The following is a 23,627-nucleotide window of genomic DNA, read 5'->3' as shown; positions in this document are numbered from 1 at the left end:
ATTAGCTAAACAAAGTCAGCCACTGTTTCCTGTTATGTTGGTGATCGTGGCAAATTCATGGTTCACCGCAATGAGCTAAATAGAGATTTTCACACAAACATTTTTATGACCTATGTGGGTTTTCAGAGGACAGCAAAATGGAGTAGTTGATATTGCTTGCAAAAATAAATTTTGGTCAGAATACATGGATCGTTTTTGCTACTGATACAACCAATGATGTGGTTCTCACATGCGGCACTAAATTAATGTAGTGCTCAGATGTCATTTAAGTGTGAGCATGTCAGATGACTCCTTCTTTCTTTTATTTTGGGGCACCAGATAATGCATTTCATCTATAGTAAAAACAATCAATTAGAATTGTAAAAACTGACTCCTTGGTTCAGACAAGCCAACAGAATGTTCCATCTTTTCAAAACTTCCAATTTGTTATACACACTACATGTAATATAATATTTAAAGTTGGCATTACAAAAAATAAAATAAAAATAAAAAGGAAAAGCCAGCTTTTAGGTAATTTTAAATATTGATAAACTATAATGTCAAGTTTGATCACTCATTCCACCATGCTTGTAATTGCCGCTAATGACTTCAGCTTGACTTGATTTGAGTATTAATATTTTTTATTTCATATGCAATGTATTCAATATTTTCCTTTAGGTTACTATGCACACAATTTTAAAGTGCAAATTAAGGTTATGAATTGTTTAACTTTGCTTATGTAAAGTTATAAAGGTTAAACAATTTGAAACTCACATAGTTGCATAAGTGAGTAGCCTTTTAAAATAACATTGTGGCTAGAGGAATACCTATAATCCTTTGCACTTGGATAATTTAAATGTGCATGTTTCATCAAAACATGGGGACTTACAAATATGTATACATTAATTGTTATTTAGATTAACATGTTGATGATATATGTAGTGTTTTCAGTGTTTTTACATTTTAGGTTACCGTTACTGTGATTAATGTTCATTTTGGATAGGTTTGCCAAGATCTTTGAATATATCCATATCAACATTTGCTACACAATTATACATTTATTAACTTTCAGGGCTAGACAGTTGTGAAAACGTTTTTTCCTATAGCCACAATGTTCTGGATGTAGCATAGTCTGTTGTTTCACCAGAAGATTGAGGCATTTTCATTAATTGAGACCTTTTAATTGAAAAATAGTGAGGTCCATATGCATGGATAAATTTAACTTTAGTAAGATCAACCATTATACCTTTCAAAAATGTGTTATATTTAAGTACAACTAACTAGTTCTAGTTTTAATTAGGTACAACTAACTACTGAAGTTGAGAAAATTGCAGCTCCTTACCTTATTTAACTATTTTTTTTTATTTTTCACAGTGAATGAATCAAAGTTTTACTGTGCCTTCAGTAAAACCACGAAAGCTAGTCTGATAAAAATTGTGAACAGCAACAGTTGCTATGGTAGGATTGGTCAGTAACCTTTTTAAGGTGCAGGGTCAATTGTTTTGCAGCTCCTTATACATGACATCAGTATCAGAAGTGACCACAGTTTGTCTCTGACACATCAAACTTCTGGCCCGAAGTTTAATTTTGAGGCTGCCTATTCATCTATTCCTCACACTTGTCCTGGCATGAGGAGAGCCTAGAGAGCCTTCACAGAAGGTCAGCCTGCATGTTCTCCGGCAGCTGACTCACAGTAACCTCACTGCAGGATGTACCAATCAGCACACGGGCAGTCCTTTGAGGTGGGGTCTGTTGACAATGAGGGTCCGAGTCTGTGCAATGAAGACAAGCCCCATGGCCGTCCACCAGGCCATTGGAGAGTCGAGTAGAGTTGCTGGCATCCTTGTTGCAGCGTAGAGATGTTTGCCGTTGAAGATCCTTCTCACCAGGCACAGGGCTTCCTTTACACGGACTGGAACATATTCGTTTGCGAATATGAGCAGTGTCCTTGCTCAGAGATTTACGAAAGTTAGGCTTGAATACCAGGTACACCACAGGGTTGTAGGTGGTGGAGGATTTGGCAAAGATAGCTGCTAAAGCAAAGGCTATAGGCGGGACTTTACTGTGTTCCACAAATGCGGCCCACATTGCCACAACAGCATAAGGACTCCAGGCCGTCAGAAAACCAATGCACACCGCCACTGAGAGCTATGAGAGAAACAGAAATAACTTATGAGAACATTTCCACATTTTCTGGAGAAAAGAAGCAAATGGGTCATTTTTCATTAGCAGCGGAAACAGTACTTTTCAACAGTAGAAATTAAGTCCCCCTGCAGTCATTACTTTAATCCCTTAAAACTAGTGACGTGACAATTATGTCTTCTTCCCTAAAATTGCATGGGAAAAACGGTAGCACTTTATTTAACAGTCCTGTTCCCGATGTACATACTATGTACTTATTATAGTAATTACAATAACTATGTAATAACTAGGTACTAATCCTGAACCTAACCCTACCCCATGTAGTTACATTGTATTACCAGAACTCTCTATAAATACACTGTAAGTACAATATAAGTACATGTAAGTACATGTACTGTAAAATAAAGTGCAACCGGAAAAACACTACATTCTTTCCTCACAATTACACTAGCTTGGACTACCTGTTCCACTTTCACCCTGTAGTTAGTGTACTTACACTATATTGGATTAATTTTGGCACATATGTCTGAACCAGAAACTAATTCAAAAGAAGAAGAGGAAGAACAAATTGCACAGGGTTGTCTACAAGTTCATGTGCAGTATCAGAATGGTAATGCATTTTATGTATCACTCTCACCAACATTGGGTATATGCATTTACCAGTAAGTAATACAATTATCCTTTCACTTGAATATGTTATCAAACAGCTAACAATCCACTGCTAATGTTACATAAACCATGTTCCCGTTTGCCATCTCAGACAGCTTCTTTCTAAAAGTCTAAAATAATGGCCATATCGTCCAACATCATTTTTCATGGCCCTCTAGCACCCACTTGAATCCTTCTTGGGTTTCCTGGAGTCTGAAAATCTCTTTTAAATTACTCTGCATATCATTGCACCCAGTCCTTAAGCACAGAGGTTTGCACTCTCACCTTTACAATGAGGATATGTGCATTTGTTGTCTTGGTCTGTGGCGACACATGTTGCTGTACTGCCTGTCGTGACCCTCTTACAGTGATGAGAATCAGAATGTAGGAGAGAAGGATGATTGCGAGAGGCAGGGCATAGCAGAAGACAAAGAGACAGATAATATAGGACATGGACAGAGCATCCTGGCCTGGCGCATACCTGAAAGATGAAAAGAGGACAGTACATATCAGTGGTGACGGTAATCAGGAGCAATTCTAGAGTTTCTGGGACCTCTGAACAGTTTAATTCTCTGGGATAAATTTATTATTATTATTTTATTTTTATTTTTTCATTTTAGTGACCCTGATATGTCTTTCTTCATATGCTCAGTATCACTGGGCCACCTGAGTTTGTGAGTTCAAGGTCCATCCAGGGTGGGTTTAAGCAAAATGGTTAAAGAGCATAACCCAGAGGTTTTGCTCAAAGCAAGACTGCCACAGTCCTATACTAAACTGGCCATCATTTAGCCAATTCTTGTAAATACCTGGGTATTGGATTTCTCCCCTCCTTGGTCCTGATGTAAAACACAAAGCCTCTTAGTCCTTGGATGATTGGAATACCGCACCAAAGTTTTGAGGAGCCATTGAATGAGACATTAATCAAATTTTGTGTTTCTCGACTTCAGTCTATGGCATCCATTTCTCAGAATGTTTTGGTTTCTGCCTGTCTAACAAAAACCCCACTGACTACATGATTAACCCGCTAATGGAATTTAGGCCTCATTACTGTGGCTATCTATTCCACAATCCAGACATAAAACACAAAACCTCTTAGTCCTAAAACTTTAGAAATGCTACATGAATGTTCTGAGGAGCTGTTGAAGTACACTTTGATCTAGTTCACTATGTTTGTTTCAAATACCATTCAAATGTCACTGGACCACCTGTCCAATACTGAGAATTATTGGGGGCACATAAACCCCAGCCCCAGTGGCCTAATGGATAAGGCACTGAGACCAGCCAGTGATTGTGGTCTCAAAGGCAGCACCATCCAAAAATAAAACCTCAAAAAGAGTGGAGTAATATTGTTAGAGTACACTGCATGCGATCTCAATAGAACATGCAGTGCATTCGATTACTAGTGTGTCATTTTTGATGATAATATACTCTCTCCTATCCCAGTTCATTTTGCAACTATAAATAAGCTATTTGTACAGTAGGTTGACTTTCCAATGAGTGAAAAGTACAACGTAGCTCTGTGGCACCACAAACTATCAAAGTGATCACATGTTAAATTTTTCCTTTGGAATTTTATCCACTGGAATATGGCGCTTTTGACTTGGGTCAGTAATCAACTACCCAGAACACACACACACACACACACACACACACACAGACACATACATACACACACAAAAACGCACAAACACAAAAACAAGCACATACAAACAAACAAAGACAAAGAACACCTGAACAACTGCAATGCCCAGACAATCACACCAAAAACCATAGTATTGCGGCAGCCGTGGTGCCACTAATGGCATATAAATTGCACACCTCACCTTTAGGCTGACTTTTTGGCTTTCTTTGTCTGTGTTTCTGAGAATCTTTTAGTGCTTCCATTAACATCCTCCCAGGCACTTACCAGTCTATGCAGCATGCTGTCCCGTAGGGTTCAGGGCCATAGTGACCCCAATTTGCTAAGGGACCCACAGCAAACACCATGGCATAGCACCACACCCCCACTATCATCAGAAAGGCATGAGAGTAGGAGAATTTGTTCCCTGTTAAAGGAAAGCAAAATCATAGATTAGCATAGGTTTTAATGAAAAGTATTGTTCCCTCTTAGATGTTTCATACTGTGTATAAATATAATACTAGATATAAACATTACAATATTACATATAAACTACTGATTAGAAACATAAAAGGAAAACTGAAAACACATTTTGAAACCAAATCCTTTTTATTTTAGTAGCACATTACTTCCTGTTGTCTCAATCATTCATCTCTTACATGCACTTATAACTGCATAATATAATACAAGGGAAATATTCTGTACCAAGAAAGCTATGCGTAGATGAGTTATCGATCAAACATTAGTCATCCCTATTCCCTTATTCTTGTAATTTGTCAAAAGTACATAAACAAATACGTTTTTTTTTTTTTTTTAATAGGCCATAGAACATTAAAATCCTGTCTGCTGTGAGTGTTTTTTTTGCGATTGTAGCTTTGTGAAGCTTTGTTTTTCTGTTGGAATCTCTGTCTTACTTTTTTAAACTGCTAAAATATAACTTAATTCTCATCATATTTCTGATATTATCTATCAAACTAATTTTATATTCTTTACTTTCTAATCCAAACAATGAGTGCATCAAATGTATATGTTGTAGATGTGATGTTTACATCACACAAGTGTCTGCCTGGTGTGTTTTTATCATTCTATGATTTTTAACTGTAACAGTAGCAGTGGCCAGGTGTTCATTAGCACTTTAATATTCAAAGTCTTACAGTAGTAGCCTACTTAATATGGTGTACTGAAAAACAGCTAAATATTATATTTTAACAACATAAACTATTCAACACTTCAGAAAGCCATCTGTAAATCTAAAACAACAACTGAAGCTTATTTTCATTAAAACAATATATAGGCTACCTATTTTACACAGAAGACAAAAACTTTAATCTAAAACTAGCTAAAAAAAATTGGCGTCAAGGCTATTTACGTATGTTTAATCAAACGTGAACATCTTTCTGGCCACCCACTTTTCATCAAATGGTTCAATTTAAGTGATGTTAATCCGACAGATCCACAGGACAGCATCCAGGGCGCATTATAGATCAGCCAACACGGTCATAGGTTGTTTAAATGACAAAACAAATGAATATATTGGTTGGTGGCTACAACCGCTTAGTTTGCTTATGCCAGCGTGTAATGGCTTCTTCTCCTTTTATTGTCTTGCACTGCTTGCACACATTTATAGTGTAGCCTTCTCTCGGGATTCAATAGTGATAAATGCAGAGAAATAGTTAGGCTGACAGGGAAGATTTCAGAACTATTGACACACATCCAAACTTTAACCCTCAGAGAATATCTTTCTCCCAAAAATGTTACTTAATGTTATCGCATTAGACTAAGATTTATTGATAACTATTGCGACTGATTTTATTTTATTTTTTTGTTAATTTTTTTATTCAACCTTGTTCTCGGTCAAAAATGTCCGGTCTACAAAAAATATCTTATAAATCTCTTGTTAAGCAATATTATCACCTAATATTGGTATCAATCTTTTTGTCAGTGTTACAATTATGGGGTGTATGCTAAACGAAAGAAAAAGAGCTTGAGGAGGATCGGGATCAAAAGAGGAGTTTACTCACATTAGGTTAGGTTACAGTACAAATAACAGCATTAACATAGACAATCACAGACCAGGAGGAACTGAACAGACTGGGTATTTAAACACACAGAAGGTAATGAGGGAACTGGAGACAGGTGGGGAATAATCAATTAACAAAACAAGAACAGGAAGACCAAATAAGGAAACAGAAAGTTCATAAACGTAACAGTCAGCTTGTTTTCTTTCAATTAGGACTGGTTTTGTGTTTATTTTTACAAATTTAATAATAAAGTTAATAACACCGGCCTACAAAAAATTGCTTATAAATCTGTTGTTGTGCTATATTATTTAAAAAAAATGGGATTCAACCTTTTTTGTCAACTAGTTTTCCTTTCAGAAGCATGTTTATCATGTTCATGTTCACATACAGTACACTTAAAAAAAAAAAGGGAACTCTTAAATCACATATTGGATCTCAAGTCTCATTTAAAAATATTTATTATATACAGTCTATATGTGACAACAGTCAATGGAAACCAAAATCATCAACTCAATGAGGGCTGGATTTAAAATCACACCAAAAATCAATATAAAAAACTAAAGGCTGATCCAACTAATATCCAAGAGGTTCTTAGTTGGATTCAAGTCTGGGGAATATGAGGGCCAGTCAATGGCATCACTGCTATTGTCATCTAAAAACTGCACACTCTAGCCACTGGGTCCAGGCATTATAATGCACCAGGAGGAACCTAGGACCCACTGCACCAGCGTTAGGTCTTACAGTGGCTCTAAGGATTTTAAACATTTTAACCATATATTTTCTAACCATTGGCTAACAGGTGGAGGTCTGTGCAATCCTCCTGGATATTCCTCCCCTGACCATAACTGACCCACCACCACACCAGTAATGCTGGATGATGTTGCACGCGACATAATGTTCCCCACGACTTCTCAAGACTCTTTCACCTCTGTCACATGTGCTCAGTGTGAACCTGCTCTCATCAGTGAAGGGAACCGGACACCAATGATGGACCAATCAATTCTGGTGTTCTCTGGCAAATGCCTGAAAGGCAAAAGCCTGATTCCAACAATTTGGCCCAAAGCATCCACACCTATGGCCTACTGGAGGTCATTCTGTAGAGCTCTGACTTGAAGTGTTCCTCATATTCCTCACTGTATAAAGTAGCACAAAGCTGCTGGGTTGTTGCCCTTCTACATCCCTGTCCAGCTCTCCTCATGTAATGGCTTCTGGCATCTAATGCATGCTCTTGAAACTGTGCTGGGAGACACAGAAAACTTCCTTTTGATGGTACATATGGATGTACCATCCTGGAGGAGCTGGACTACCTGTGCAACCTGACTGTGTTACAGGTACAGCCTCATGCTACAACAGTGAGAAGAACCCAAACCCTAGGCTTATATCAATGAGGCCGATGATCAATCATTAAAAAAAAAAAAATACAAGACCAGTTCTAATTGAAAGAAAACAAGCTGACAAAAAGATTGATACTAATATTTGGTGATAACATTGCATAACAAAAGATTTATAAGCTATTTTGTGTAGGCCAGTTATTTTTGACTGAGAACACCACAAGTGTTATAGGTATCTGAGCACAACCTGAGGGTTAATTGAGTATAATGAGAATGTAAGGGCCTTAGATATGGCTTTGTATACAACTAGCTTAGCGGGTTATTGCCCTAGTTACCGGTGATTCTATTGTATGGAACGTGAACCAGCCACCATAGTCCACTGTTTACAGCGAACAAGAGCACCTGACATCTTGACAAATTTACAAATGCTGGCTAATGCTAAATGCAAATTCATTAAGAATGTTATTCACATCAGCACTGATTGTGTTAGACTTCGCCAGTCGGAGATCACTTCTTACCACGGTTATGAAATACAGTACATGTCAGATTGTCATCACTCAATGGCTGGTCCCTGCAGAATGACATAGGTTTCATAGACAAGTTTTTTGGCAGATCTGATCCTCATCCCTCCTGGTGTGGTGCTGCTCTTCTCTCTAGAAATATGGCACATATTCTTAGAGTTTGTACTTGACTAATTGGGGCCCAGGTCAGGAAGCAGACAGACTGACTAAACTGACCAATTTCATCACAGAAGTCAGTTAATTCGCAAAGTCAGATAATTCTCAGCACATATAAACTCTTTCACTTATATTAGAGAATGTGTCTGTTCCTCAAACTGGCAATTAAAAAAAAATGTTCAAAACAATTCAACTGCTCTCTCCTGAAGAGGACTAAAAAATCCAAGCGATAAATAATTCAACCGCTGGGTTACGTCTGACTCAAGACCCAGGTGTAACACAAAAACTGCACAAACACTGGTTGTAACATTTGACCCAGGAGCTAGGTAACACAAACACTACCCAAACAATGAAAAAATTACCAAAAAATGACTCAAAAGGCTCAACTCAGGATTTGGGTAAAAAAAAAAAAGTGAAACTTACGAGTAATAATATTTCAAGTCTGGTCAAATCAACATGTCATGAATGTCATTTAGCATTCAATTATATATATATATATATATATATATATATATATATATATATATATATATGGGCTAGTGTGGAATGTGTTAAAAACTGCTTTGAAAATAAATATAAGTAAAATATAAATAAATTATAGACTATACACCACCATTCAAAAAAAAAAAGGTCTGTAATATTGTTTTTAAAGTTTTGAAACAAATCTCTTTTGCTCAGTTTTTATTTATTTATTAAAAATACAGTAAAAACTCTAAAACTACAATTCTAAAGAACAATAGCTCCAGTTCTCCAGGTTTCACGTGATCCTTCAGAAATCATTCTGACTCTAAAAACATTTATTCTTATTATTATTGATGACTATAACAGAGATATAAATGAGGACAGCACTATAATAGTAATTATTTTTAAAATGAGGAGCATTTGTTCCCTATTGATACTTCACCTGTACTGCGTCTGCTAAGACGCTTTGGGAAAACAAAAGGGAGAGCGCGAAACTTGTCACTTGAAAGCGAAAAACAGTGTCATCGCAGAAGATCCAAGCAGCTGTAGTTATGTACTTTGTGTTTGTGTTAGAAAAATATACAAGACATTTCTGAGAAAATATTCTACAAGTGTGCAACTCTCATTGGATGAATTCACCTACTGATTTGTGGATGTTCAACATTTCTCCACGACTATACATTTCTTGATGCAGGTGTGTAAATGCGTTTTGCACCACATTCACTGCAGCAATTGTTTCAAAAATGTGAGCGTACGAGTTTCTAAATGTGTGATTTGTAGAATAGGATTTGTGCACCTGCAATGAAGAATTTGAGAAGGTGTAACTGTTGTGTTGTGTTTGTGGGAGAGAAAAAAAGTCTACAGGTTTGCAACTCTTAAAACATTTATCTCTGTGACTTCAAATTTACTGATACACATGTGTGGCTTTTCTCTACAACTACAAATCGCACTGCCAAAGGTGTTCAGTTATTTTGAATCAAAAATAACTTCATAGGGACGTCTCGTGCACACTCTAAAAAGCGCACTGAAAGTTCTACTGCCAGTATCGCAGTCAGTAATGAAACGCCAGCAACAGATGACTTTAATGTCTTCATGGATGAAAAAAAAGAAAAGGAGATGTGAGTTGGTTGATTAAGTAAATTAGCTCAGGTCATGGTAATCAAAATGTCTGTCTACTTATTTTTTTACAGTCTATGGTCTACACCTGTTGATGAGCTAACGTTAACATACACTGTTGCTAGGTAACTTCAGACCGTTAGCTAGCTAACCTAAACATTTAATGTTGCCTAGAACATTCTGTGTCCACTTTAAACAGCAGCGTTTTCTGTCAGCAATGTATGACAAGCAGACTCTGGCTGCTGTTATAGGCTACTCAACTCATTATACTCAGATGCAGAAATAAAATAAGTCTTAATAATAAATGTTTTTCTAAACTTGAGCTATTGTTGTTCACAATATTTGTTCATTTAAAATGGAAGTTAATTTGTAAAAATTGATTTACTTGTTCAAAGAAAAGACTTAATATCGAGGTAGCCTGAGTTAGACTATATTTAATATAGTGTTATGGTTATGTGGTGAGCCTGAGTATAGTTTTACACATCAGCCCAGTCTAGTCTGTAAAGTTATTGATACGCAGTCAGGGTTTCTTTTACACATTAATCTGAAAATGAATGTGGCACACCCAGTTTTTAAAATGTACATCCAGAGACTCTTTTCTGGCTATGTGGACTCAATATGATCATAACTCAGTTGTTTTCATATCAGAGCACAGATGAGGTGGAGCTGCTTCAGAACAGAGAGGGTGAGATAGGGAAAAGCAGTAGCAGCACAACGTTACAGGTAGGTTATGTGCTGTATGAAAGGCCAGGTGATTTTGATTTGTTGGTGATAAAAGGGAAGAAGTGTACATGATAAATAGTGAATACAGTTTGAATATTATCAAATTAAATGTTCTTCTTGTAGGAGCCAAATTGCGTGTTGTTATTTGTTTAGAATATTATTTTTACATGGTCATATCATCACATGAGTGTGGTTTCAAATTATTTACATTCACTTGTGGGAGAGAAACAGAATCAGGCCCTGATATTTTTTTCTGTTGACTGTTATAGTATAGTTTCAGTTGCGATGAACTTTTGTTTATTTTTTTTTATGCCATGCTTTCATATCAGAGAACAGATGAGGTGAAGCTGATTAAAGACAGGGAGGGTGAGGCAGGGAGAAGTAGCTCAGAGTTGCAAGTATGTGCTGTGTAAAGGGTCAGGTAATTAATTTTAATTATGTCATGTCAGAAACAGGCTAGCACATTTTCATATTTCATAGGTGAGGCGGAAAATTTTTAGTGAACGTTTTTGACTTTGTCTTTGGTATTCAACAATAAATAAAGTAAGACATCTTTTTCTTCTACATAGTAGCCTATTATTCTTTTTGGCAGAATTTATCATTATAAACAACTTAATTATTTCCTGGATTTTGTATCACCATAGTCCCTAACTGTATGTAAATGGAGGAAATGGGATTCAAATCGAAAACATTTTTCCCCATTTTGTGTCCCCCCCACTTCTCAAACCAAAGTTACACCCTTGAATACCCAAGATTTTCTAGTAAGAACTCTATCTATTGTATTTTGGACTAGCTAGAGTTTGTTTATTAAGCATGCAGAACAACCACCCAATAAAGCATTACAATAATCTAACCTTTAGTTGGGGACACTTAATTTTTTGATACTGTTGGCACAGAAAGTATAGGAATAGAACTGAACTGAGCCGGACGATGACATCACAGAATGAACAATGAACTGACTTTAACTGATAAACTGACTCTTTTCTGTTGTTCTCTTGCATTGTGAGCACATGATTTTTCCTGTGTAACACTTTAAAGCTGCTAAGAGACAATCTGTAATGTAAAAAGTACTATATAAATGTGACTAAGTGTCTCTCAAACTGAGTAAATGAAACCCTAAATAAAAAAAAAAGAGAGAGGATTTTTCTCTTCAGGAGAGAAAAAAAACAAGAACTAGATAGAACTAAAAGGCCAAAAAGGAACCGAGGATATAGAATAAGTAGACAAGAGATCAAAAACAACTTGAGCAAGATCAAAAGGATAAATTCTGGCCCAAGAAACAGGTAAACACCAAAAACGAACCAGCAGAGACACAAGGAAAGAGAACCCGATATACATGTATAGAGCAGTACACATGAGGATCAGGTGAAAACAATCAAGCAGGCAAGGGCTAAACAAGGGGGCGTGACTAGGGGTAACAAGGAGGTGGGACAAGGGGAGCATGTGGCAGTCACGAACAAAGACAGAACCATGTGCTTAGACACATAACAAACAAAGAAACATGGAACAGAGACAAGATGGACAGGACTGTCAAGGCAGGATCCTGATATGATTAGAAAACCCATAGGTTAGATTTATGATATTTACTGTCATATGTAAAAATGACTATTAATATCCTTTGAAATATACTTATCTAATGGTAAAATACTATAATTAGTGATTTTTATTTTTATTTTATTTCAGCAAACTAAAGTACACTAGCATATTTCTAGCTAGAGTCCATCTTCATCCATTTGATTCGACATTACAAACGTGACCCATTTAATTGAATGGACACTGCTGTTTATGACACCATAGCCAGGATGTAAAATATAAAGAATTTAAAACTACTGTTTTGCTTATGAGATCCTCTGAGATGGTAGTATGCGGGCTGTGAACTTATGAGTGAATCAGCCAAGCAATTACCATTGAGATGAATGGGAATGCTTACACACTGCTTGGTTCCCCTAAATTCTGTTTACACAGAATGTTTTTGTTTTGAAAAATGTGAGATGTGAGCAATGGAATGGGAAAAAATGCAAGGTCTTGACATTAGATTTTTTAAAAAGCTGACTTATTTGGATTTAAACGCCACATTTTTATAATGTGTCATGTGCGAGATGCTGCAAAAGACACAAGACCCGAGCTCAAAAGTCCAATATTTCTGTCTAGTGCAAGCTTACATGGAAAATGGAAAAGAGGCAGGTGGAATGGAAAAGCGTGTTCTGTGTGAACATCCCCCAACACTGCTTACATTAACTATAATGTACTCTTTAATTAGGGCACATATCAGGTGCAGAATTAAAAATTCACAGCCTATCTGGCAACATGCCCTCTAAAATAAGGCTTTAACCGCATCCCAAATATATTTCCTTTTCTTCCACCTACAGAATCCATCTGTTCACTTGGTATCCTCCTTGCCATCTAAATCTTTGTTCTCAAGCTCACCTATATGCTGTTAAACTGCTCCATCTAAATTATCTCCTCTCTCCCACACGCACCTTCATCTTTTTAATAGTCAGTCAAAAGTTGAAATTGGCAAAACTAAAGAACTCTAATTAGGCCAACTGCTCCTGTCCATATGTGGGAGTATTGACCAAAAAAGTCAAATGAACACCTGGCATCTAAAGCCTGATAAAAGCTAGAATATCCAATAATCACACTAAAATCCATAAGTTAATTAATTTTCCTTTGGGATGCATCATGGCAGGACATAAAGGAATCCTGGAGCTGCAACCAATTCCTAATTAAGATATAGATGAAGGCCAGGGAGGAAGAAAAAATTATTTGGTGCGAAAGGTGTCAAGGAAGTATACCATAGCTTGGGAAGCAGACTTTGAGGCAGCAGACAGACGACAGAGCGGTGAGATTTGTCAAGCTGGATAAGCCGAAGAGGACGCCACACACAGCATAGCATAAACATGTCAGCTCTCCAAACAACCACCTGAGAGAATGAGAGAGAAGCAGGTATAGAAAGCAATCAAGAATGTTTTTTGGGTTTCAAAATAATCACCATTACATTACAAATGTGGTACAGATCTGAAATGGCTGAAAAAAATTCCTACCGTATTTTGAATGTGGCATTTAAATAGGAATAACATGGAAATGTCTCAGTTATGTCTGTAACCCTCGTTCCCTGAAGGAGGGAATGGAGACGTCACACTGGTAATGAAGGACGAATTGGGATCGCTCTTAGAGAAACCAATCCACTTTGAGTATAAACTAAATGAGCCAATGCACATTGGCATGCGATGATTACATCCAGCTGCATCAAAGCCACATCAAAGCACGAGTATAATAAGCCAGCAGGTGCAGTGCATACTCAGGTTTACGCTGTGGAGGGGGATGGAAGAGGGGGGATGGAATAGCTCAACAGGGTCTACAGTATGGACACTCTGGAGCAGTTACAGCAAGCCAACACTAACTGGGCCTCTTGGTACTTCTACCAATTTGAGGTGAGAACACAGAGGGATACCAGCTCCACATGAAGTCTATAGAATCTAGCAAATATGTTGGGGGTTATCCAGCCCACATCTCTACAAATATCTGTCAGTGAGGCTCCACGAGCCACGGGAGCTGCCAAGAAAGGCCTCGGGACTACCTGGGAGTCGGCCAGCCCACACTATTGGCATGATTCATTGACTAAAAATACGTGCAGGACTCCTCCCAATTTGATGGAGGCCAGTGCAAGCTGGAGCAGAGTTTTCATTAACAGAAACTTCAGCGCAACTGACTGCAAAGGCTCAAAAGAGCCCTGCAATAGTGATTTAAGCAATAGAGACAGATCCTAAGGCTGGGGAGGATTTAACCTTCTCGCCCCCCTCAAGAACCTGTAACTAGGAGCCAGGAGTGGGCAAGTAAGGTGCTACTAGGAGGACCTGCTCTTCATTCTCCCTGATCTTGTATGTGCGAGAAGGATCACTGGGGGAAACGCATACTTGCGCAGGCCCCGCGGCCAGATGTGTGCCATTGTGTCCATGCAGAGTATTCCCTCGGTCAGGTAGAAAAACAACTAGTAGTGAAAGGTCTCTGAAGAAGCAATCAGATCTACCTGAGTGGCTCCAAAATGTTTACAAATCAGCTGGACTATCTGGGGATGGAGTCTCCATTCTCCCAAGAGTGCAGCTCATGACAGCTCATCAGCTGCCCAGTTGTGCAAACTAGGAATATGAATATCACAATGTGAATTCAGATGCTTCTGACTCCAGAGGAGGAGGTCACGGGCAAGTTGTGACAGAAGTGTAGACCATCTTTTCACTTGATGTACGTAATAGTCACAGTGTTGTCTGTGTGGACCAGCATGTGATTGCCTCGTATGCACACTTTTAAATGGTTCAAGATAAGGCGTACTGCTAACAACTCTAGGCAGTTGATGTGCCAGTGCAGCTGGGGACCCGTCCAAATCCCTGACACTGCATGCCCATCATGCATGGCCCCCCAGCTGATGGACATCTGTGTAAACCACAGAATGCCAGGAGACCTGTTACAGGGGCTCTCCCACCCAGAGAAATGCAAGGTCTGACCACGGGGTGAAGGTTTGGTGTCAGGCCGGTGTGACTAGGACCCGCTGAGTGCTGCATTGCCATGCCCAACCTCGGGACTCCCTTGCCATGAATCCAATGACTGCTGCTGGAGTTGCCATATGCCCCAGGAGCCTCTGAAACTTTTTCAGTGGGATCAATGTCCTGCTCTTATCCAGGGAGTTCAACACCAACTGAGCACGTTGTTGCATGAGGCGTGATGTTTGTTCGACCAAATCCAACTGGATGGTTTCTGGCAGTGAAAGGTGCCATCCACGACCCACTGAGCTCATCATGCACTTCTGGAAAGAAAGGCACTGTGTTAAGGCCCTGAGACCAGCACTAGCCACCCCATGAAACCAATTATGCAGGCTCATGGGCTCAGGACATGATGTAGGTTACCACTCAAGCCAAACCCTCTCTGTAGAAAGGGCAAGCATAGCCACCAGATCCGGAATCAAATCCAACATCGTTGGCCAACCGGAAGCTGGCCAACCGGAAGCTCCACTGGTTTCAAAGTGCAGATGGAAGGAGGAGCCCTCGGAGGTCGGTTCCTCGGAGGGGAATACCTCACCACCACGTAAGACCAGTCTGGCCACTGCCAGAAGCATTGCACCCCTAGCCTCCCACCTATCCATCCACCTTGCTCTTGCCAGGGTGAACAGTAGATCTAGGCAGAGGCACAGGAACACCCAAACCCCACCCCCCTCCGTCATGAATGCATTACTTGTCCACAAATGCTGCCTCAGCATGCTTAACACCCAGACACGTGAGACAGCGATCGTAACCATCACCGAGCGACAGGTAACAACCGCTTCCAGAAATGCACGGGTAGAGAAGCATCTTTAAAAATACAGCTTTAAAAAGATATCCATCATTGAATTCTCTTTTAGAGATAGCTCTTTTAGTGTGCTGAAGCAAACAGGGGATACCTGCAACACAAACAAGGGGCAGCGCAGCCTGATGTGTGCCACCCACTTGACACAGGAAAAAAACACCGCTGCTGAAGAGCCATTCTACCAACATGAGAGCTGTAAAAAGTGCCCTGAACTTGTTGAGTTTCCTCAAAGCAGATGTCAGAAGCAGAACGATATGACCACACAGCTCCAAAGCGAAAAGATGAGTATGCGTTGTACCTGTTGCCTTATTATACTCATGCTGTTTTTAGCAGCAGCTGGATGCTATCATTGCAACCCAATGTGTATTGGCTAATTTAGTTTACACTCAAAGTGGATTGGTCTCTCTAAAGCCCCTTTCACACTGCACGTCGGACCCGCAATATTCCCGTAACACTGCCTGGTCGCCTTCTGTGTGAAAGCAACCACGTCCCGGAATTGATTACCGAATCGAACCCGGGTCGGGGACCTAGTAACATTGCGTTAATCGATCCGGAACGAGCGCTGTGTGAACAAAAGCCAGATCTAATTCCGTATCGAAGTGATGACGCGCGTTATCGCGCGACTCTTTTACCGGCTGTTTTGAAGGAAGATCAACATTCGCGACGAAAACATATGTGCAAACTGTAATGAAGCAGAGATCAGTTAGTTCCTCACTTTCCGCGCTGACGTCGAGACCGTTTGCTTGCTTCAGTTAAAGTATAATGTGCCTAGCGTTTTCGACTCGTACATTACACGTCACGCGCTGATGTCACGTGTCGTTACGGGATCTTCAAGGGTTGTGTGTGAAAGCACGCACATATACCGGGTCATCACTGGCAGTGTGAAAGTGCCAAATCTAGCGACCAGGGAACAATTACAGGAACACTTTACCCCTGTATTTGCCGGAATGGCAGTGTGAAAGGGGCTTAAGCGAGATCCCAATTAGTCTGACATTACCGATGTGACATCAATAGTGACTGACTGAAAGAGAACAATGAATCACATGCACATTATTATGGAAGCCATTTTTTTAAATTGTGAAATCTCATGACTATACATTTATTTGTGTAATTTAGATTGTATGTCTCACAATATCACTTTGTCTTACATTTGTGTCTGTATATCTCACAATTTATACTTTATTTCTTAATTTTGCATGTTTATTTCTAGCAATTCAAATTTTATATCTTGCAATGTGTTTTTTGTCTTACAGTTTTGAATGTATATCTCAGAATGGTTTCTATATTTTTTTGTAGGTCACATTTGAAACTATTTCTTGTAAATGTGATTTATATATCTCACAATTTAATGTTAAATCTCAATTACCATTTTATTTCTTGTAATTTCACATTTTTATTTTACAATTTAATTTTGTCTATCTCTTAAAATTATTATTTTTTGGCACAAATGTGACCCCCCCAACCCCCCCCCCCCCATAACTACAACTTTATATTTTGTATTTGTGAATTTCTCTCAATTTTTGTATTTTCTCAGTTTATTTCTCTCAACTTATTTTTTTTTAAACTTTATCTCAATTATTACTTTTATTTTTTACTCTTAAGACTGACAAAGGTTTCCATACATTGTTGATTTATATAACTAGAACAAAAAAAACAAGACTAATTCTGATTGTCATGAAAAAAGCAAAGCCTAATATTGTGACTCAACCATTTTCGGCATGCTAAAATTACAACATGCTGCATTTTTGGTTACTAGTAGGTATTTCTAGTCAACTGCAATATCCAGCTATATACAATTTGTCACATTGTGGCACCAGTGTTAGGCAGTTCTACTTCAGCTTTGGTCCTGTGTCAATGAAATGGTGAATCATAGCTGCTTTATACATTGTCTCTGATATGGGATTGGGAATATTTTAGCACAGGCTTCTTGTGGCATTTGCCTACTTGTGAGCAAAGGATGATGGAATCGCCAAGGGAAAGAGAGTAACTGTCATCCCAAGGTCACTAATAGATAAATTTATGATGAAGAATTCTGCCGGCTTGAGAGATGATCTCTTACGATACGCAACAAGGAGCAGGATGCCATTTCCCAAGAGTGACAGAATACCTAAAAAAAGAGAGAGAATTTTTTTTGGTGAATAGACAGTAACGTTATTGGTTTTCTTGTTCTAACACCCTGCAACCCCTATTTTACTGTTTTGTTATTGCTCTGACAGCTTGGCAAGACCTAAAATGGCTATGATTTATTTGGGTACTTTACGATTTGAAGTCACTCTTAAAACTGCTGCATGTCCTCTTGCTCCATTTGCCAATGACCTCTGAAGCTTTGTTCTAACATCCCTCAACACTTAAAAATTTCCAATACAGTATTGCTGTAATTCAAGAAACAAAATGAAAAAGAAAGTTGTGGCCTAATAGAGAGTTTGACTCCTAACCCTAAGGTTGAGGGTTTGAGTCTTGGGCTGGCAATACCACAACTGAGGTGCCCTTGAGCAAGGCACTGAATCTCCAACTGCTCCCCGGGTGCCGCAGCATTTTTTTTTTTTTTTTTTTTTTTTTTGCTTACCTAACATTATTTTCCAGGCAATGAAGTAAAGCAGTTAAACCTTAAATACCTTGGGGTGTTTCATGCAATGAATGCATCCTATTAAGAAATTCTAGGAATTAGCAGTTTATTTACAATAATGAAGACCATCAGACCAATAAAGAACATTAAGAGCATCAAGATAATACTTTCAAAGTTGACTGTTTATATTCTAACATGAAATATATTTTGGTATCTGGGTCAATGGTGTTTTTTGTTCTAACCATTAATTTATCCAAGCATACGTTGAAAATGCAATTAATCATGTAAATACAATGACTTGAAGACAAAGTACAAAGACATCTCTGCAATGATGAGAATGTTTTACACTTCCGAATTACATTTTTAATTTTTAAAATTAAAATTAAATTTTTGATACAGTCAAGAAGGGAAGTCCAAAATGTAAGGGAAACATAACTGGCCTGATCACATTGTGTATCAAGGTCAAGTTTCCTAAAACATTTGGTAATATGAGATTCTTATGACAGGGCAAAGTTAGTTCAGGCTGTAAAATGTCAAAAATAATTCATGATATTTGTAAAAACCACATGATAAACTGTATGATATCAACATGTATAGATCCCCATCCCATTTCTCCTCTCTCTCCCTCAACTTTACTATATCTCTTGACTGTTCTAGACTATAAATAAAGGCTAAAAAGTCCATAAATAATGTAGAAGAGATCAGTTGTAAGTGCATGGACTCACAGAAGGTTGTGTATATAGAACCCATGAAGACATCGTGTTCCTTTGGGATTTTGGAAACAAAATGGGAAGTTTCCGTGGTATTTCCCATCTGCAGAGAAGATAAAAGACAAGAAGTTTAGATGAACAGTGGGAAAAACATGAGGATGAAGCTGTGGTAAAACAAGAAAAAGTATTAAGCATTCATGAGTGAGATGAGGGTTTTCAGGGCAGAATCAGGGGACTTTGTGGTTTATTGAGCTTTTTGGTGAGTCCATTACAGTTGAGATTAGCAGCTCATCTCTCTGAAAAGAGCCAGATTTCCACTCACAGCTAATGCCAGCACAAAAATGTCCAGTCCAATTGTTTTATGGAACATGTAGAGGAAAAGGGAGTGAAAATGTATATATATAAACATTTTTTTGAAAAAAAAAAAATGAATTTGTCAGTTCTTCAGTCAACCCTTCAGACAAGAATACATGAAGATAAACACTCAAATTTAGAAAAAGCATGAAAACGGCTAAAAACAGCTATGTGGGAAACTGTTTGCTTGTGGAAAGAGTTAATAAAGTTTCATGGTTATTAAACAATAATATTTGACCAAAGAAAAGCCCTGATTGTTCAATCAGAATCTAGGTCCCAGAGACCTGCCTTTTCCCTCTCAAAAGATAATGTTTTTCCCCACTAGAAGCTCACAAACACTTTCTTTGTTTTCTGTCCTTAAATCCTCCTGAAAACACACACTCAAACTGGCCATGTGTGTATGTGTGTGTGAATAGTTTATTTAGAATAGAAACATAACGATGTTCATGTGCTGATATCCATGCAAAGTCAAAGCCTCTTACAATCTATACAGAACTGGAGGAGTCAATGACCATACGGCCTACTTTCTGGAGGCTGATAAATGTCATCTCAGCTGTTATGAAATGCAGGAGTGATGCTTCAGCCTGTGCCTGAGGTGTAGGGACACAGCTCGCATCTCTGTCAGTTTACCTAATGAGTCACCTTTATACAGATGCACACATAATAACAAGATACAAATAACAATTTTATTACATACCACTCTTTGATACTGGATTCTTGATTAGTGACCTAGAAATAGTACAGAATGCTAATATATATAATTTTTTTTTACATTTTATTATTCTTTGTTTATATTTTGTTTGTTAAAATATTCTCTTAATTACCATATTTACATGTCACACACACACACACACACACTCACACACTCTCTCTCTCTCTCTCTCTCTCTCTCTCACACACACACACACACACATATTGGATGTTTAAGTGAATGTGTGTTGCTTACATAGTGCTAAACAAAGAAGGACATTACTTATGCACTGACAGCCAATCCAGCAAAAACACATTCTGTGTAACACTGTTTCATTTCACGTTGGCACTGCCTGTTCTCTATTTGTTCTGAAATGACTTCATGCAGCCAAACATTGTTTTTCTGTTTGTTTGTTTTTCGCTCTTTTATTTTATTTAATGGTTGGCTGCACAAGGGTACACATTATCTGACTCAAAATAACTTTTTTTTATTTTTTATGTGAATCGAGGACAAATTGCTCCTTTTAGAATATTATGAAATTTCATTGAAGTCGCTGGCAATGTACCTACTAGGAGATATTGAGAGCCATAAATCAATGCCAGGTATCAAAACTATATAAGAAAGACAGACATCTTACAGAATGTAAGTTTATAAAAAAATATTCATGTACATTTTTAAAGAGGAAAGATTAAAAAAGTTTAAGGAAAAAATAAACATTATGCATAGAAATTCTAGAATAACTGCCTTAATAATCATTCTTCGTGATACAACTTTTTTTCAACTTGAATTTTTTAGTGTACAAAATTACTTGTTCAGCCACATTGTAAAAATCGGGTTAGATGAATTTACTTATAAAAAATGGGTGGAAACCCATTATCTTAGGAAAATAACTAAATGTTTAACTACAATTAATTCACTCCAGTTGTGCAGTTGTCTGAAATATCTCAATAAATGTCTAAATAAAAATGGTAAACAGGTTTCAGTTTACTGAATAAAGTGTAGCATGCTTACTAAAGCAAAATGTTTACTTATTTTTTCCTCTAGCCCAATTACTTACATACAAAGTGTCTGAACAAGTCATTTTGCATTAAATTAATTATCATTCAAAAGTAGTAATCAAATGTATTAACATTCAACAGCATATATAGTTTCTCTCTGCTTACTGTAAATTAATTCTGGAATAAATGAAACCCATGGCCTATGCAGACACTCAGCATTGCAGCATAATATATTAATGGGGAAGTCTTGGCCTAATGGTTTGAGGGTTTGAGTCTCGTACCGGCAGAGATTGTACTGTAGGTGGGGGGAGTGAGTGTACAGCGCTCTCTCCCACCTTCAGTACCATGACTGAGGTGCCCACTGTTGCTGACCTAAACTACAAGAGTATTGCATCTCACTATAGTCCTTGTAAAGCATAACGAAATCAATTCTGCTGCAATGTACCCTGACTTTGATTCACATGTCCTCATCAACATAATATATAATATATTTCAAATGTAGGATGAGTTATGATAAATTCTACTCTAATCATCACAATGTAAAATCATCTTCACTGCTCTGGCATACACTGACATGTCACGTTTGACCTCTTCCCATGAACAAAAAATAACAAGCTCAGTGAGCTTATTTTAAAATGTGTTTCAAATGAATAATTGCACCTTAAAGAGCCACACAGATGGGAAATCAAAAATTACCTGTATTACAGTGTATGATGTAGCTGTCCATCAGGGATAACAATGTGCAAAGTAATTAAACCAAAAAGTACACAATTTATAAAGTTATTGGCTTCTAAAGTAAGGAGTCGACTCTGAATCGCTGAAACGAGTCATTTTAGATTTCAAATCTTTTGCCCATCTCTATGTAAGTCACTAGGAACACTTTGCATAATAATCTCTGCCTACCATCTTGGGAGAAACAAAACTACTCTGACCTGCCCCACCCCCTACACAGACGCTCTGGTTGGTGTGAGAGCATCATGTCGAAATGCTGCCGAATATATTCTGTGATAAAGTAATCCATATGAAAACAACGCGATGTCTGTTTTTCACGTCTTCCTTCATTATATCTAATGTGACCACGCCCCTGCGCTGAATGAGCTATTCAGATTCAAACTGAAGCGCGTGACTTGAATACACCCACACAGAAGAAAAAGCAGCGAGACTGTTCAAGTTTTTTATTTTACTGTTTGCTTCGCGATGAGAGGAATAAGACATAATTCACCCCAAACAGATGCTAACGCATTGTTTACCGTGAAGTTGTGTGCGGAACAACCAATCAAAACTGACTATGTCAGTTGACCAATCAGAACACAGTATGCTACCGAAAGGTGGGGTTTAAGGAAACTGAATCTTTTGAACAGCTTCGCACGAACCATTTGGGGATCTCTGAGAATTGAGGTAATTTTAAAATGATATTTTGACAAAATGACAATGTTTTTTAACCTTTGATGGATTTAAACCTATTGTACAGGACTTATAAACATTTATAGGAAGCTTGGAATTTTCATCTTACTGGCTCTTTAATCACACAATTCATAATTTTGCTCACAAGCTGGAAACTGTGGTAAATTGTATGTATAGGCATTTACATGTTTTTAAAGGCTCGCAGAAATGTAGGCAGAGTCACATATTTCCAATGAGAGTAAAAGCACTGCATGTGTTATACAGTGAGGCTTCATCCATATGTGGTCGGTCAAGGAACTCTAACCAGCACACTGTTGTTTGCTTTATGTAATGAAATGGCAAAATAAGTAGAGCTCCTGCATGCTCATCTCATATGATTCCCGCTCTGTGGCAGTAAGAAGACTCATTACCAGCTCACGCCAAGCATATCTCTCCACCTGTATTCAAATCCTGAATGAGTAATTCCATCAAAAGCTGTCATAATGCCAAAAACTGTTTCTTTCTCAAGACCTGAATAGAATGTAATGAGTACTACCCTAATAAACTGAAGAAATAGATGAGCCTTGGATTGAGACTGCACAGATGGTTTAGAAAGAACTAGACATTATTACTATTCAGAAATGAGTTTAAGTTTGATGAGTTTGATTCAGAAATTAGAAAGATTTTCTATTTTCTGTTTTGCTTATTATTTTATGGACATAAAAGTGCAAAAAATGCAAACATACAAAACAAACATCTGTTGGGGTTTAGCATTTGAATGATTATGTAATTAACGTTGTACATCATTGACTACATCATTAACATCTACTAAACACCATTGAACATTTCAACATCTGTTGTCCAGTGATGT

The 23,627-nt window shown here is 37.9% G+C and overlaps 1 protein-coding gene across 1 annotated transcript; it reads right to left on the bottom strand.

The window, feature by feature from the left end:
- Window positions 1–778: 778 nt before the first annotated feature.
- On the bottom strand, window positions 779–19,439 carry LOC128018238 (opsin-5-like). The gene is made up of 6 exons (XM_052603631.1): window positions 19,346–19,439; window positions 17,999–18,161; window positions 13,513–13,640; window positions 4,676–4,814; window positions 3,055–3,250; window positions 779–2,127 (listed from the first exon to the last, which is right to left on the bottom strand). The coding sequence occupies exons 1-6, from the start codon at window positions 19,431–19,433 to the stop codon at window positions 1,630–1,632; spliced, it is 1,212 nt and encodes a 403-aa protein (XP_052459591.1). The 5' UTR covers window positions 19,434–19,439; the 3' UTR covers window positions 779–1,629.
- Between the last annotated feature and the right edge of the window lie 4,188 nt (window positions 19,440–23,627).

Source organism: Carassius gibelio, chromosome A8, assembly GCF_023724105.1.
Source record: "Carassius gibelio isolate Cgi1373 ecotype wild population from Czech Republic chromosome A8, carGib1.2-hapl.c, whole genome shotgun sequence".
Lineage (NCBI taxonomy): Eukaryota > Metazoa > Chordata > Actinopteri > Cypriniformes > Cyprinidae > Carassius > Carassius gibelio.
This window is presented reverse-complemented; position numbering and strand designations above follow the sequence as displayed.